The sequence below is a fragment of the Sardina pilchardus genome, chromosome 3, assembly GCF_963854185.1.
Source record: "Sardina pilchardus chromosome 3, fSarPil1.1, whole genome shotgun sequence".
In the NCBI taxonomy this organism is placed as follows: domain Eukaryota; kingdom Metazoa; phylum Chordata; class Actinopteri; order Clupeiformes; family Clupeidae; genus Sardina; species Sardina pilchardus.
Window position 1 is genome coordinate 17450277 of NC_084996.1, and position 14202 is coordinate 17464478.

At 40.7% G+C, this 14202-nt stretch overlaps 3 protein-coding genes across 5 annotated transcripts; all 3 read right to left on the minus strand.

The window, feature by feature from the left end:
- Nucleotides 1-665: 665 nt before the first annotated feature.
- pvalb8 (parvalbumin 8) lies at nucleotides 666-2988 on the minus strand. Of its 2 annotated transcripts, none has more exons than XM_062532238.1 (5): nucleotides 2810-2988; nucleotides 2253-2317; nucleotides 1860-1992; nucleotides 1332-1441; nucleotides 666-906 (listed from the first exon to the last, which is right to left on the minus strand). In XM_062532238.1, exons 2-5 carry the CDS (start codon nucleotides 2311-2313, stop codon nucleotides 881-883), a joined length of 330 nt encoding a protein of 109 aa, XP_062388222.1. In that variant the 5' UTR covers nucleotides 2314-2317; nucleotides 2810-2988; the 3' UTR covers nucleotides 666-880. The 2 variants fall into 2 exon arrangements, with proteins under 2 accessions (XP_062388222.1, XP_062388223.1); XM_062532239.1 differs by lacking the exon at nucleotides 2810-2988 and adding an exon at nucleotides 2549-2702.
- A 5271-nt stretch (nucleotides 2989-8259) lies between these two features.
- Nucleotides 8260-9830, minus strand: LOC134076931 (parvalbumin beta-like). 2 transcript variants are annotated; one of them, XM_062532236.1, is made up of 5 exons: nucleotides 9750-9830; nucleotides 9232-9297; nucleotides 8999-9131; nucleotides 8800-8909; nucleotides 8260-8541 (listed from the first exon to the last, which is right to left on the minus strand). In XM_062532236.1, the coding sequence occupies exons 2-5, from the start codon at nucleotides 9290-9292 to the stop codon at nucleotides 8516-8518; spliced, it is 330 nt and encodes a 109-aa protein (XP_062388220.1). In that variant the 5' UTR covers nucleotides 9293-9297; nucleotides 9750-9830; the 3' UTR covers nucleotides 8260-8515. The 2 variants fall into 2 exon arrangements, with proteins under 2 accessions (XP_062388220.1, XP_062388221.1); XM_062532237.1 differs by lacking the exon at nucleotides 9750-9830 and adding an exon at nucleotides 9491-9607.
- A 1092-nt stretch (nucleotides 9831-10922) lies between these two features.
- On the minus strand, nucleotides 10923-13469 carry LOC134076934 (parvalbumin beta-like). Its single transcript, XM_062532240.1, has 5 exons — nucleotides 13376-13469; nucleotides 12032-12102; nucleotides 11663-11795; nucleotides 11455-11564; nucleotides 10923-11222 (listed from the first exon to the last, which is right to left on the minus strand). The coding sequence occupies exons 2-5, from the start codon at nucleotides 12090-12092 to the stop codon at nucleotides 11197-11199; spliced, it is 330 nt and encodes a 109-aa protein (XP_062388224.1). The 5' UTR covers nucleotides 12093-12102; nucleotides 13376-13469; the 3' UTR covers nucleotides 10923-11196.
- Nucleotides 13470-14202: the final 733 nt, after the last annotated feature.

Genomic DNA, 14202 nt, shown 5'->3' on the forward strand with positions numbered 1-14202 from the left:
ACACTCAGTCTTTAAAAGTTAAGTCTTTTTGGAATAATGTGAAAGCTCCTTTTGAGACTAAATGTGTGAATTTCTTTAAAAAAAACCCAGAGGTCTGAAGTATGAAGGCCAATGTTTACATCACCTCTGTACTGACAATGTAGCCCCATATCCTTCCTGTGTTCTAACCTGCAGTGTTACACCTTACACAGTTCTCACTCAGACACAGGGGAAGCTGACCCAGAAGGTGCAGTGTTGGGTTAAAGGTCATTGACAGGATACTTGTGTAGCAGCTTTAGGTTTCACTTGCCACACGAGACTTGGCTTCCTTTTTCTTTCAGCCTAATTACAGCACAGTACACCTGTCCTCTGCAAACACGACATATGTTACCGTACGCATCAACCAAGTGTCTGTCGCCACTTTTACCAGTCCTGTTCTCAAACTACATTTAGTTAAGTTTTGTAACAGTTCAAAGTCCTCCTCTTGGCCATACCACCCAGATTCGTCAAATTCACAAAAACCTCAGGTCAGTGCTCAGAGAAAATGAAGAATCCAATTACCCTGACATGAGTGGGATTATTTAAGTTTCAAAGTAGCTTCAAAAGTACACCTTGCACAAGAAATAGGAGAGACTGAACACAGGAGTTTTTTTTTTTTTTGACTTTTAATGAATTTATTTGTGCATTCCATCAATGTATTTAATGGTGTTTTACATGGAGATGATGCTGTAGCACCCGTCTAAAATGTATTACAAAAAAATGGTGTGTATGTGGATTCTGTCGACTGGCGGCCTCCCAAAAAGTGTTATCCTGATGCTTCAGAGGGGAATTCAAGTAAGATGAAATGTAGAAGGGCGTTCATAGGGGATGAGGAGGAAGAAAACCCGTTTGGTTCAGTTGCTCAAGACATAACCATGGCCTGGAATTCTGTAAAGAAAAGGAAGACTTGGAATGAGTTATAAGTTCTCAAGACTGAGAAAACAGACATTGATATGATTTGATAAACTTTCTTTTAGCAGAAATAGTACTAATTCCTGAAAATGCAATTACAGTAAATCTTTATGGGGAAAAAGGACATGGAAGTGCCTGATGTGATAGGTCTGTAAGCTTGTCCAGTCCTTGAGTCCTTGAACACCCCAAACATCTTCATTAGTGCGCATCAATACATCATCTCAGTGCAAAGTCACAATGTGCCTTTTTGCTGCTTTGGTTTGTGGCAACAACTGTATTCTGGTGTGATGTCTTAGTTTCATCTTCCAAGCCATAAGAATCCCCATAAACAGGACCATCCATTCCCCTTGAACACTGACATAACACAGAGTCCAAATGACAGCCAGAGACACTGCACTCACCGTCTGCTCCGATCTTGCCATCACCGTCTCCATCGGCAGCACTGAGGAAGGCCTTGGTCTCCTTCTCAGTTAGTACTCGTGCTCCAGGTGAGAACTTCTGCAGGAAACACCTGCCAGAAACATGCAGTTTAGCTACCGCTTTTATGCCGTAATGCCCCTAACCTCTGAATAAATGAATGCAGACCTGAACAGACCTCAACTGAAGTGTCTTTTGGGATGCAATAGTTTTCACAAATGCTAGTTTTAATATTGGTTTACTAAGCATTATGCAGTTTCAAGACTGTAGAAGTCTAAGTAGTCTATCACAACGAAATATTACATTGCCATGTTTGCTTCTCTCCTATATTATTTGAACTAGAAGGATCTCTATCTAAAACAACAATAGCTAATGCAAAAGCAGACCAACATAACCCCAAACAGCTGGTATCCATCTGCACTATTTGAGAACACAGCAACTTTAAATATGAAAATGAGTTCATGGTGGCAATTAAAAACAGATCAAATGGCACATGGGAGGATAAAACTTACTTCAGCTCCCTCTCCTCAATGAAGCCATCTCCATCATTGTCAATGATGCCGAAAACGTTCTTCACCTCCTGCGCACTCTTCTTGGTCAGACCACATAGCTGGAAAAACTTCTTGCAGTTGAAAGAATCTGGGGCTGCGATGGAGGAAAATACAGAATAAAAAGCTAGTCCATTGAGTGTTGTTGGGAAAACACAGACATCCACATTTTGACAAGTTAATCTCCAAACGTCCATTGCCCGAGTGTGTTTAAAATTGTTACACTGCGACATTTCCATTCGTAAACACTTTAGGTTTGGTGTGTCATTGTCTACTCTTTCTTTTGGTGAAAGATACACCACTTAAATTCTTAAATCTAGTTAATGGAACAATAACGATGTAAGTGGAAGACGATACCTTGGCAGTCCTTGACGGCACTGTCGATGGCATCAGCGGAGAGGATAGATGAGATAGACATTGTCCTGTTAGGGAAACAACCAGTGTAAATAATTCAGGCTTTTTTTCATGCCTAGCTGTAACCATAACCGAACATCACATCAACTTGTCTAGAAAAACGATTGAAGATGGACGTCTTGCGACTATGAAAACGACGTCATCTTGGCAGCATTAATTCAACAACAGAATAAACTGACTTCTAAAAGACTGCGTGAATTAAGAAAGTTTAACACAGAAGCATCGTTTTCGTAACCTACAGATTTTGTTCAACGCTTCAAGCTTCTTAAATGTGAGTTGTCCGGTGCAGCTACAAATTGTCTCAAAACAAGCAAATCCGAAAAGTTGCGCTTTACAGGACGTCAGGCGGATCAGAATAGTAGAATTACAAAAATGCAAAAACTCTTGTCCCTCGCAAGCTCATTCTGGAACCCGATGGGAGAAAAGCATCCTCAGGGCAGCCAACCAGACCTGCGGACAGTCAAACGACAAGTGCGGATCCTACACACAAGCCCACTTACCCCCTTTGAAGTTTTCGCCGTAGGTGATCCAACAGAGAAGTAAGGCTATGTGGTGACTGCTGTCTGCCAAGAAGGATTTATATAGGTCTGATTGTAGTGACAATAGGCAATTCTAAGGTTACCTGTCTGTGTATCAAATTCAAAAGGCTCAGCTCAAATTTCTTACCTAACTAATTAACCTTTACTATTTATAACCGCCGAGCTGAGTGTGGATGGGCAAGCCCTCAGACATCTGTAATGCACAAATGGCAAATTAACCAATATGCTCTGTCTCAGCAATGCTCCCGGTCCAATCCCAAAAGGCTATTTGGGATTCTCTCTCTCTCTCTCTCTCTCTCTCCCTCTCTCCCTATGTGTGTGTGTATGTGTGTGTGTGTGTGTGTGTCTGTGTGTGTGTGTGTGTGTGTGTGTGTGTGTGTGTGTGTGTGTGTGTGTGTGTGTGTCAGCAAGTAAAATACCCTCTATAAATCAATATAATCCAGGTTGCTCTAACACAGATATTCCTCTTGGCTTCTGACCATTTTCTTTGATGTTAATTCATGTTAGTTGGTTGGAGACAGACCTGTGGTTGAGATTTGTGGTTTAGATTAGATTATTAAATTTTATTGTCATTGTGCAGAGTACAAGTAAGACAATGAAATGCAGTAGCCTACTACACATATTTCTGGAAGTTCAGCACTTAGATGCCATCTGCTGTAAACTTTTACATGTAAGTATGCAACATAAACTACAATTCCTCCCATGTTATCATTCTCAGTATTTCACTGCACCAAGTTTAGTCAGGCGGAGTCAATTTATCTCCTGATCTTATGCAAGTCCAATAGACTTTGTGGACGGCCACATACAGTAGTGTACAGTACATGTTGATCACAGAATGTCATGGCAGTTCAACCTTCTCCTCTGGTCCTAAATGGGAGTGCGCTGTAAACAGCAGGCTATCATTTCTACAGGATGCTGCTGATTCAGGGACGCCAGGTCACCTTCTCTCCTCCTCTTCTGCCTGATGTAATCCGCACGGCAAACTCCCACTGACAGTATAGAGTGGAGTAGAGCACTTGCAACAGCATATAGTGGCAGCAGGTCCACATGGTGTTTAGCAAACCCACTCAATTCAGTAGCTATAATTCCATGTTAACTGACCACATTTCTGTGAGACACTGATATCATCTGAGTGTGGGCGCTATATACGCTACACGCAGCAGATTAGAATGAATGGCTTAATTGTTGCATTGCTCTGTTAGCATTGTGCTGTATGCATTGCAATAGGATAGTGTTGACAACATGGAGACCTTCTGCCTCAGGTCATGGTGCTGCTCAGAGATGAACACGACTGGCAGGCACAGCATTGCTGGAGGGCTCATAGAAATGTCCTTGTAGCTGCCTCCACTGTCAGGTGATACAGCACAGGCACACCTGCCACACAACACAACAGCAGACATCTCAAGTGCCCATTCATCAAACTCTTCTAAACAGTCATTAGAGCTCTCCCAATCAACCCCTCCCTTTAGTAGCCTACCACCATGCTATTTCCTTACATGAGAATTAAAGTCTAGCTCCTGATGTAACCTGTGTCTTACTGTGGAACTCGTTTCTCTCAACTATCTCTCAGCTATCTTTTTTTTATTTGACATTATAATGGCGAAGCTTATATTGTTTGACAGCATTGTATAGCATTATTTTTTTTATGTTCTAAGAAGAATCTATTGAATGGGGAGCAATGCAGGATGCGGGACAGATGAGTAAAATTATAAAGGTGAGCAGTCTCTAAGGTTTCTCAGCTGAAACTATATCTTGCCAGACTTAAATGTATGTCCTTACCTGATTGATGAAGTGATAGCATATATTACATTATATGAGTAATGCAGGGAATGTTTTGAGACACACACACACACACACACACACACACACACACACACACACACACACACACACACACACACACACACACACACACACACACATATTATATAGGCTATACACCATAAAATCAGTGTTCATATGTATCATATTGACTTAATTTGTTATACACAATAAACAAAGTATGCACACTGTGTATATATTTTAATTGTGTTCAGACAAAATGTTATACATATTTGGGCACATAAATGATTCTACTCAATGCCAATGAGAACAATTATGTTAAATTGTGTTGATATGTAGGGAAGCATATCCAAACAACTGGTCACATTGAAGTGTGCATAGGCAAAATGATTATATCTTATTTGTTGCTGTTTTATTTTCCACTATTGCTAGTAAGTGGGCTCTCTTGGTGTAATAATGAGCTCTTGGTGTTTCCAGCAAAAACAGCCATTCCCCAACAGATGAACATCCAGCTTGATTCATCCTCATTGACTCCAACTAGATCGGCACGTAACTTGGGTGTCATAATTGATGACCAACTTACTTTCTCTGAGCATGTTGCCTCAATTGCAAAGTCATGTCGGTATACCCTGTACAACATTAGGAAGATCAGACCTTATCTGACACAAGATTCCACTCAGCTTCTTGTACAGGCAATGGTTATCTCCAAGCTGGACTACTGTAATTCCCTGTTAGCTGGCCTACCTGCTTGCGTATTAAGACCACTACAGTTGATTCAGAATGCTGCAGCACGACTGGTCTTCAATCAGCCAAAGAGGACACATGTAACCCCTCTCCTAGTTACTCTCCACTGGCTCCCTATAGTAGCCAGAATTAAATTTAAATCTCTCACTCTGGCCTATAGGACACTGACTGGATCTGCTCCTAGCTACTTCAGTTCTTTGATGAAGATGTACATTCCCAACCGCCCATTGCGATCTTCTGAGGAGCATCTGTTATGTCGACAAACCATACATGCTAGGTCAAACTGTAGATCCTATTCTTCAGTGGTTCCGTGTTGGTGGAATGAGTTGCCCAGTGCTCTCCGTTCAAGCAACAGTTTTGGGTCTTTTAAGAGGGGTCTTAAGGCATATTTGTTTAATATGCACTTAGTCTTTTGAGTGTTTGTTATGTGTTATGGTTTGTATAATAGTTTTGTTTTGTTATAATTTGTCCATTGTTAAAATTTTTACATTTATTCTGCTATTGTCCTTAAATTTAGCCATACCTTGCTATAGTTATTGTTATTATATAATTAACTGAGTGACTTATTTGATTGCTTTTGTCATTTCATTGTTTTATTTCTCATTAGATTAGTGCTTAAATGATTGTTGTATTGATAATATTGCTATTCTCCCTATTTTGTAATTGTTCACTGTTATTTAATTTGTATTGCTATTTATTTGTATGTCGTTTTGGACAAAGGCGTCTGCTAAATAACCATAACCATAACCATAACCATAATAAACTCACTCAATAATACTTTTACAGTAAATACATTGTCCAGGACCAGGAACAGAGCTAACCACTGTGCACACAATGACAGCAATAATTAATCAGGGACATGCAAGCAGACACTGTAAAAAAAAACCTCTTCCCCGTGTTAAGACAGGCAGTATACCTAAAAGTATATGTGGAGTAATGTACATCGTAGAGTGGATAAGATATGCTAAATATGTCTTAGTAAAAATTCAAGGCAAATGATGTTGTGGTTCTGCAAATGTGACCTTTAAAAGAATAGGTCAAATTGGACACCATGGATCAGTATTAGGCTAAAGTAGTCTAGTGATGGCCATTGCTGTCTCACTATGTCTCAATAATAATCAAAAAAAGTTTTCACAGCTTTTGTTGAGGCTACCATATAGCATTTACAGCAACATAAAGCAACATGAATCATATGGCTCTAGTTGCATGACTCTGGAAGACGTAGTATTTAGGTGTCTGTGGAGGGCCGTAAGCGCCAAAAGTTTGCGTGCTCAGTAAAAAAAACCGAATGAACAATTTAGTAAAACCATGCAATTTAGTAAAACGATTGCACGCGGGAAATAAGTCCGCAAGGCTAAATCATGATTCCAGCAGCAGTCCGGCAAGCTGGGAGATTGGTCTAATATGACAGCTGGCCTTTGCCCTCATAATGTTGCAGAGTAGCTCAATAAGTAACATGAAATAAACTCCGATAAACATTATGACATCTCATTCTCTATTCCCCAAACTCTAAAACAAAGTGTCTGAAATTGGGGAGCTTTTGCCTTTTGGGTGACGTAATTGGATGCCTTTTTTTTAAAAAAATGCCCCATTTTACACGGCTGTCGATCTAAAAAATGGGACGTGTTTAAATATCTTTCCGAGCAGGCCTTACATACAAGGATCTATTATTACAAATGGATAAATCTTTTTATGGGGCACTGGCCCATCTACCCATTTGGACAAGTCACAATGATATGCACAGTGCTTGCAAACCTGCTCGACCACCCCTGCTAAATCAGCCATTACTCTGATGGCGCAGAATAATCGAGATTATCACCGGGAAACCTTAGAGGTCGGAACAGGACGTGAGCCGACACCTGATCCACAGGTAGCCTACAGTACATCTTACATTCTTGGTGATGTCATGGGCCACTGTGATAGCGTGCAATCTTACGGGCTCACTGTGGATGGGCTACCTTTATTCATGTTATTCATATGTCATTTGCACCTTGAACTCTCAAATAGGCTATGTCCAGATCTGAGATATTTTTTTATGCAAGGTTGCAATAGCCGAGGGCTTAATCCTGTTTTTGATTACACTGTAAACAGTCTATGCAATAATCTAATATTTGGTAAACTGTAGGCCTATACAGAATCTATTCCGGAAGATATCCTTCTCAACCTGATTTCCACAAGTCCTCGTTTCAACGTGTAGGCTAGGCCTTAGGTCCTCAACGTGTGAGACGGGTCCCACTAGCGGGGAATAAAGACATGACAGGTGGGGCGCGATGAGCAGGAGGGATTTTTTTTATGCCTATTAATAATGCCTTTCTTTTTGAAGCCACACACAAACAGTCATAAACAGACATACATGGATTATAACAGCAAATTAGATTCCAAGGATTGAGACGGGAAATGTAACGTGGAACCACGTTAAGTGCGAAAATAATATTTGAACTTCACCATTTTGCCGGGTTAATGGAATCAGGTGGCCTTAAAAAACCTCCGAAGTTAGGAATGACAGAAAAAGTTTGAGAACCACCCAGACCAATAACCTCATCCACTTTTTCCTTCTTCTTGCCTAATTCTTATATGGAATATATTTTTTGCATGAGCATGTAGTAGTCTACATTACCATATTAAGTAGCATATGGCAACAAAATGAAACGTTGACCGACCTGTTTGTAAAAGACTGTGCGCGGCAAGGTGGAATACTCCTCAATTGCCTTAAATGGCGTAACACTCAAGTGCAGATTCTACGCCATCTAGTGGCGTAAAATACGAAGGCATGCACTGCTGTCTTGGACGTCATGCACTTGATCTAGCCAAAATACCCTTTTACGCATAGGCCTATCTAGTAGACGAGTCTACACAATCGATAATGAAAGCAAACCAAGACATGCTATTGCAAAAGAATATTTATTCTTTCCTTATCGTTCTTTCTCGAAAAGTGCATTGTAGATTTTACATTTTACAATTCATATTTAAGACATGAGACGCAACCGACTACATTCGTAATCATCATTTTGGAGAAAATGGTGCTGTGGGAGGAATCTCTCCATAAGCAAATATAAAAATAATGTTTTATTAGATGAAAATGGGAGGTCTTGGGCAATGTTGTTCCTTCGGAGCAAGATCTGTGCAGTTGCAGTTGAGTGCTTAACCCTTAACCATGTGGCTGAACTCTGTAACAGGAAACAGAAAAAAAAAAAACAACATGTAACTGAAATGTTTCTTACATTCAAAATGAGAACGCCTATTTTAATCTAACTTAAACAGACACGCATCTTCAACTCTTGCCGACATCGCCAGTGAAATAAGTCGACTCTAATTATAATACTAGAAACTATATAGCAATTTCTGTAGGCTAATACTGTCGTTATTGTAATATGTAAGAATGGTTGTTCTTGCAATGGTTGTTGATTAAGTAATTGAAAACATACCGTCAATTCCAATCTTGCCATCGCCATCAGTGTCGCCAGCTTTCATTAACTTCTTAGTCTCGCCATCAGTCAATGCCCTTGCCTTCGCGCAGAAGTTCTGAAGGAACAGTCTGTAACACAGAGGCATCAATATAGTGGCTTTTGGTAGGCTACTCTTTTGTATGTTTATCAAAAATGCCAAATTCTACATCTTCCTTACTTCAACTCCTCCTCCTCAATGAAACCACTCTTGTCCTGGTCAATGATTGCAAAGGCCTTCTTCAGATCATCAGCAGATTTGCCTGCTAGTCCAATCTTGGCGAAGAATTTCTTGTGGTCGAATGAATCAGCAGCTGGAAGTCAACATTCTACTGTTAATGCTATTTCCATTAAATCACAAGGTACGTTGAAGTAGATAAGTAACAAACTGATGCGTAAGGCAGGTTACGTTACCTTTGCATGCCTCCAGTGCTGCCTTGATGTCCGCCTCCTTGACCATATTGGCGAGTGCCATTTTAGCTGCGTGAGAACAAGTATATCAATTAGCCTACTTAAGTAACACATTTTTTACTGACAACATGCAGACGGTACTGGCCTTTTGATGTCACATTTCAAGTTGATTTTTCCGCTGACTGCTATATGCTATATTGTTTAAATATGTGCCGCTTTCTATTGTAGATAGAAGTGTATGGATATTTGACCAAATCTTCACCATTATATATTCACAGTGGTGTAGGTTCTATCCAGATATTCCTTTAATAGATATTAAGGGTCCCCCAAAAAAGTAGTTCCCAGTGCAGCTTCCATGAAATGACAAAATACATCCCCCTGAGAGTCCGAGGAAACAGAAGAGTTTTAAGGTGAGTGGGGTGCTCAGAGATGTGGGTTTGAGTTTCTTGTTTGATGTTGTTCTTTAGGGGACTGGCACCCCTGTCTATCCCATGTCCCAGAATTGTGGAGTGTCCACTCACCTCAGTTGTCCTTGGTGGTTAGGTTGGATGAGAAGACTCGAGCAACTGCAGTGCCCCACTAAGGGTAGCGCCGAAGTTTATATACTATCACTCACCTGAAATATGAGGCTTAATGTAATAGACACCAGATGGGGGGGCGGGGGGGCTTGCCGAAAATGTGTCCCGTAGACTGGGCTATTTTTAGCTTTATAAATTTGCTTAAAAGGTGCGCTTGAGGAAAGTCCTTCATATCGCGCCTTGCTAAGGTTACACACTACTGTTTCACTGTAACATTACTAGCGAAATGTCAGGACAACAATTTGTTTGAATTGAGATTCAAAAGTCCTGTAAGCCAGGTGTCCAGGTATCAGAAAGCAAAAACGCATTGCCATCACTTGTGTCTTTCTGTCATTTTCTTTTGTCAGAGCAACTCAACATAAATTGGACACCTGCAGACCTTTCACTAATTGAAAGGAAACTTCAGGATTGAAAATGTTATTTTAAGTTAAAGGTTATGATGAACATCAATTTGCACAACCTCGTATGATGAATGATGGGCAATGCGCGTTTTAGATTCTCAGTTCATGGATCCCATGTTCGATGACAGTTCGTCAAAATTGAAACGCCAAAAATGCCTATTGATGACATCTCCAACGTTCAACGTTCAACCAGACAAACAGGCTAATAGGAATGTAAATGTGTGAGGTACCAATCTCTCAGAGGTTTCCGTGGGAGTAATTCCCCCTAATGACACTAGAGGGCAGCCCTCGATTATTGGACAAACAAGAGCGTTTGCTCCGATTTTATTATGTGGTTTTGTGTTGAATGATGTCTCTGGAAATATGAAACAACTTTATAACGATTAATTACGTGTGACAGTATTGTCGCATCAGAACAGTGATTGCTTAGGGCACATCTCTGTGGACTTTAATGTGGAAAATCCCTGAGTAAATGCAACCTTTGGGTGGATGACAAAGATATCCTTTGCAAATTTGCTTCAGTGACCCTTCACTAAGCCATGAGCCATCCTCTGCCTTGCCTGTGTGCCAGATGGAGCATACAGTATACACCTCAAGTCTTCTCTTGCCAGTGGGTTAGAGGAACGGGGTTGCTAGTTGTTAGGTTGACATTATCATTTCAAACCCCCAACACAGAAATGAAGATACACAGAGACAAATAAGGCTATCATTACAAGTCATGTACACCAAAACTGTCATTTATTCCTGGGCTTTCACTTGTCCCCTGGAGTGCAAAACAGATATTACAATTGCGCAAACCCTTGTTGAGAACATAAAATACTGTACAACTGAAGAACTACCAGCAATTCATTAGAACAATCTTGCTCAATGTTGCTGAACTGTCCAAAGGCAACTCATAAATACGGTATAAAAAATATGCAAATGTTGGAAAAGTGGTTGCTTGCAAGGAGTGCTAGTTCCAACAGAAGCGGATCTTGGTCAGTTGGTATTTAAGCCTTTACCATATCAGCAAACTCTGTGAGGGGAAACAGAAAAACATCAGTTAGACTGCTGGAGGTTAAAATCATGTGTTTTACACAATGTAAAAACTCTGCTAATTAAAATATAGTGGAATATTATTTACTTAAAATGGTATCATTACATGTATTTCATACATCCTATCTGTGGCGTTCCAGTGGCATGGGTTTGTTCATCTAGCCTACTTATGTAACAGTGAAGATCTATAGCTTATAGCCTGCAAGTTATACCATCAACTCCGATCTTGCCATCACCATCACTGTCACCAGCAGCAAGGAAGGTCTTTGTCTCTTTGTCGGTGAGGGCTCTGGCTCCAGCCTTGAAGTTCTGCAGGAACAGCCTAGGAGAAAACGAGTGCAATTCATGGGTTTCTGAATGAATATCATTGATGGGTCACTCACACCATCTGCATAAAGCTAGGAGTCCCATCATTCTTACTTGAGCTCATCCTCCTCAATGAAGCCGCTCTTGTCCTGGTCAATGATATAGAAGGCCTTCTTCACATCGTCGGCGGACTTTCCGCTCAGACCAACCTTGGCGAAGAAGCTCTTGTGGTCGAAGGAGTCAGCAGCTGTGTGAGAATATGAGCAGGACAGATGACACTATTTTCTCACCTCTACATGCCTGACCAGTAATCAACACACAAGTAGAGTACATCTCATATGTTTGTATGAGTTTGATATGATATATTCTCTTCACAACAGCAGAGACTAGATTACATTACATAAACCACAGAGTGGTTTGACAACTGGAATAATATATTGTCATTACATTACATGAATCACAAAGAATGGTCAGTTGACTTACCAGAGCATGCGTCAAGTGCAGCAGTAACGTCACCATCAGCGAGAACTCCAGCAAAGGCCATTTTTGTTTATCTGGTCAATGATCAAACAGCACATAAGAAAACATGCAAAGCATTGTCATGTCAGCAATGCACTTTTGCTATCTGTCAATGTCACGATTTAGTTATGATTAAATGGGTATGTTGTACTGGGCTACTACACTGTAGTGTTGTATTAGGCTATACACAGCAGTCTGTGTGTTGTTCACTGCTGTGTGTTCACTAATTCGGTTAAATTGGGCTAAATGCAGAGAACTGAATTTCCCTCACGGGATCAAAAAAGTATATATTCTATTCTATTCTATTCTATTCTATTCAATCATTTGGGAATGAGAGCTCCCATGAGCTGTAGTTGAGTAAAGATCTGAGGTGGAATGTTCAGTGTCGGAATCCCTTTCATACATTACACAATGCCCTGATGAAGGTCTAAGGACCAAAAGCTTGGTATAGTAAAAGACACTTTTTTGCATGGATCCAAGTGTGCAGAGACTTTTTTCCTATATCTTACAGACGTTTTTCTGGCACCTTGGTTTTTGAGAGTGCGGTGTACAACTCTAGAACTATACATTACACACAGGTCAGAAGTGGGAGAGCCAAGCAAGTTGGTCATTATGTCAACGAGGAGGTACATGTAACTCAAGGATATATCATCCAGCCCATTGGCAGGCACTTTACCCAAAGCCACTAGTGAGGTGGGCTGTAAGTAATAGATGTTCCATTTGAGCATGTCTTTTCTTGGCGCTGGACCCATGACTTTATACTCCAATCTGCCAGATGAGCTGCATCTCCTTGCAGAATGATGACAAGCTGTAGACAGCTCAATGATGACATCTTTCTCAGTAACAATCTAACAACTTACAATTATCCGAAATACAGTAATATAGCTACTACTTTTACATAGTTAGGCTATGTAGCTCCAAGGCCTATACAATGACATCCAAAGCAATCAACAAGCGGCCACAGTCACTTAATAGACCATGATCAAGACTGACCATATAATACAATGCTATCAGCAAGTCGTCAATAGAAACAACCAAATCCTCAGTGAAAACGTTAATGGCAACGATGCTCAGCAGCGCATCACTGGCATGGTCTATTTCGACGAACCAAAGACAAAAATCCACTTAGAGGGCCAGCATGATGCCGGTAGGTCAAACCATCGAAATATTCCATTGTCAACCTCCCTGAGCAACTCTGTTGTTTCTGATGACTAAGAAACAAGCACTTTATGGCGGGGAACGGAGCCCACTGGGATATGTGGCTGTGGCGCATCCTCCCGCCACATGGGCCAAACGCATCACACTCACCTTGCTGCTTTCCGAGGCGAGTGAAAACCAAAGGAGTGAGTCGAGGTGTGCCGAGTGTCCTTAGAGTTCTTGTTTATATACCCCCATCCCGTTCCATTTACAGGCCTTTGAGGCCGGGTAACTGATATCCGAGAGACGCACGGGTGTGCAATAGTTTCAAAAAAATGTGTCCAGTAGTCAAGATGGTCTATTTTTATCTTTACAAACGAGTGATGCTCTGAAACCATATGTGTGACGAGTAGACACTTGAGACATGTCTTTGCAGCTGTATAGATTATTTAGTCAAGTATATTAGTCAAGACCATATTGTGTCTCCAATTTAAGTCATAAAACATGAATTACACTTAGAATATATTTATAAATGTTTCCGCATATGTCATGTCAGAAGATATTGTTTCTGTCACCAATGTAGAAGGTCTGGTTTCCAGTATGGCATGTCAGCATGAAATCAAACAGGTGCGACCACATAATCTCTATGGTGTCATATTTCACGTCAAAATGTGCGACGCGTGGAGGCCATTTGTTCATACTTCTGATGTTTGATCCACTGTCAAATGACGTCGTTCGCAGTATTTACATCTGCTGAAGCACTCACCAGTCCATTTCACATGTAATTGTTTGCTCAGTACCCTTCCAACCCAGGCAGGGTGCGCATGGATACACTCTGTGTGCTGTCTCTAGACTAACCTACAAGTCTGACATGTCATTTGTGTCTATCACCTAGTCAGTTTATAGGGCTAACTATAAACTGACTAGGTGATTGACTAGGTGATTGACACAAATTACATGTCAGACTTGTAGGTTATATATAGGGCTTGTGTCTATCA

Excerpts from the sequence above, each read along its gene's own strand:
- LOC134076934 (XM_062532240.1), bottom strand. The coding sequence starts at position 12,092 with ATGGCCTTTGCTGGAGTTCTCGCTGATGGTGACGTTACTGCTGCACTT. Across the intron at positions 11,565-11,662 it reads ATTGAGGAGGATGAGCTCAA|GCTGTTCCTGCAGAACTTCA; the intron begins GTAAGAATGATG and ends GTTTTCTCCTAG. Across the intron at positions 11,223-11,454 it reads TGGCAAGATCGGAGTTGATG|AGTTTGCTGATATGGTAAAG; the intron begins GTATAACTTGCA and ends TTCCCCTCACAG.
- pvalb8 (XM_062532238.1), bottom strand. The coding sequence starts at position 2,313 with ATGTCTATCTCATCTATCCTCTCCGCTGATGCCATCGACAGTGCCGTC. Across the intron at positions 1,993-2,252 it reads TGCCGTCAAGGACTGCCAAG|CCCCAGATTCTTTCAACTGC; the intron begins GTATCGTCTTCC and ends CCTCCATCGCAG. Across the intron at positions 907-1,331 it reads TGGCAAGATCGGAGCAGACG|AATTCCAGGCCATGGTTATG; the intron begins GTGAGTGCAGTG and ends TTTTCTTTACAG.
- LOC134076931 (XM_062532236.1), bottom strand. The coding sequence starts at position 9,292 with ATGGCACTCGCCAATATGGTCAAGGAGGCGGACATCAAGGCAGCACTG. Across the intron at positions 9,132-9,231 it reads AGCACTGGAGGCATGCAAAG|CTGCTGATTCATTCGACCAC; the intron begins GTAACGTAACCT and ends GTTGACTTCCAG. Across the intron at positions 8,910-8,998 it reads ATTGAGGAGGAGGAGTTGAA|ACTGTTCCTTCAGAACTTCT; the intron begins GTAAGGAAGATG and ends TCTGTGTTACAG.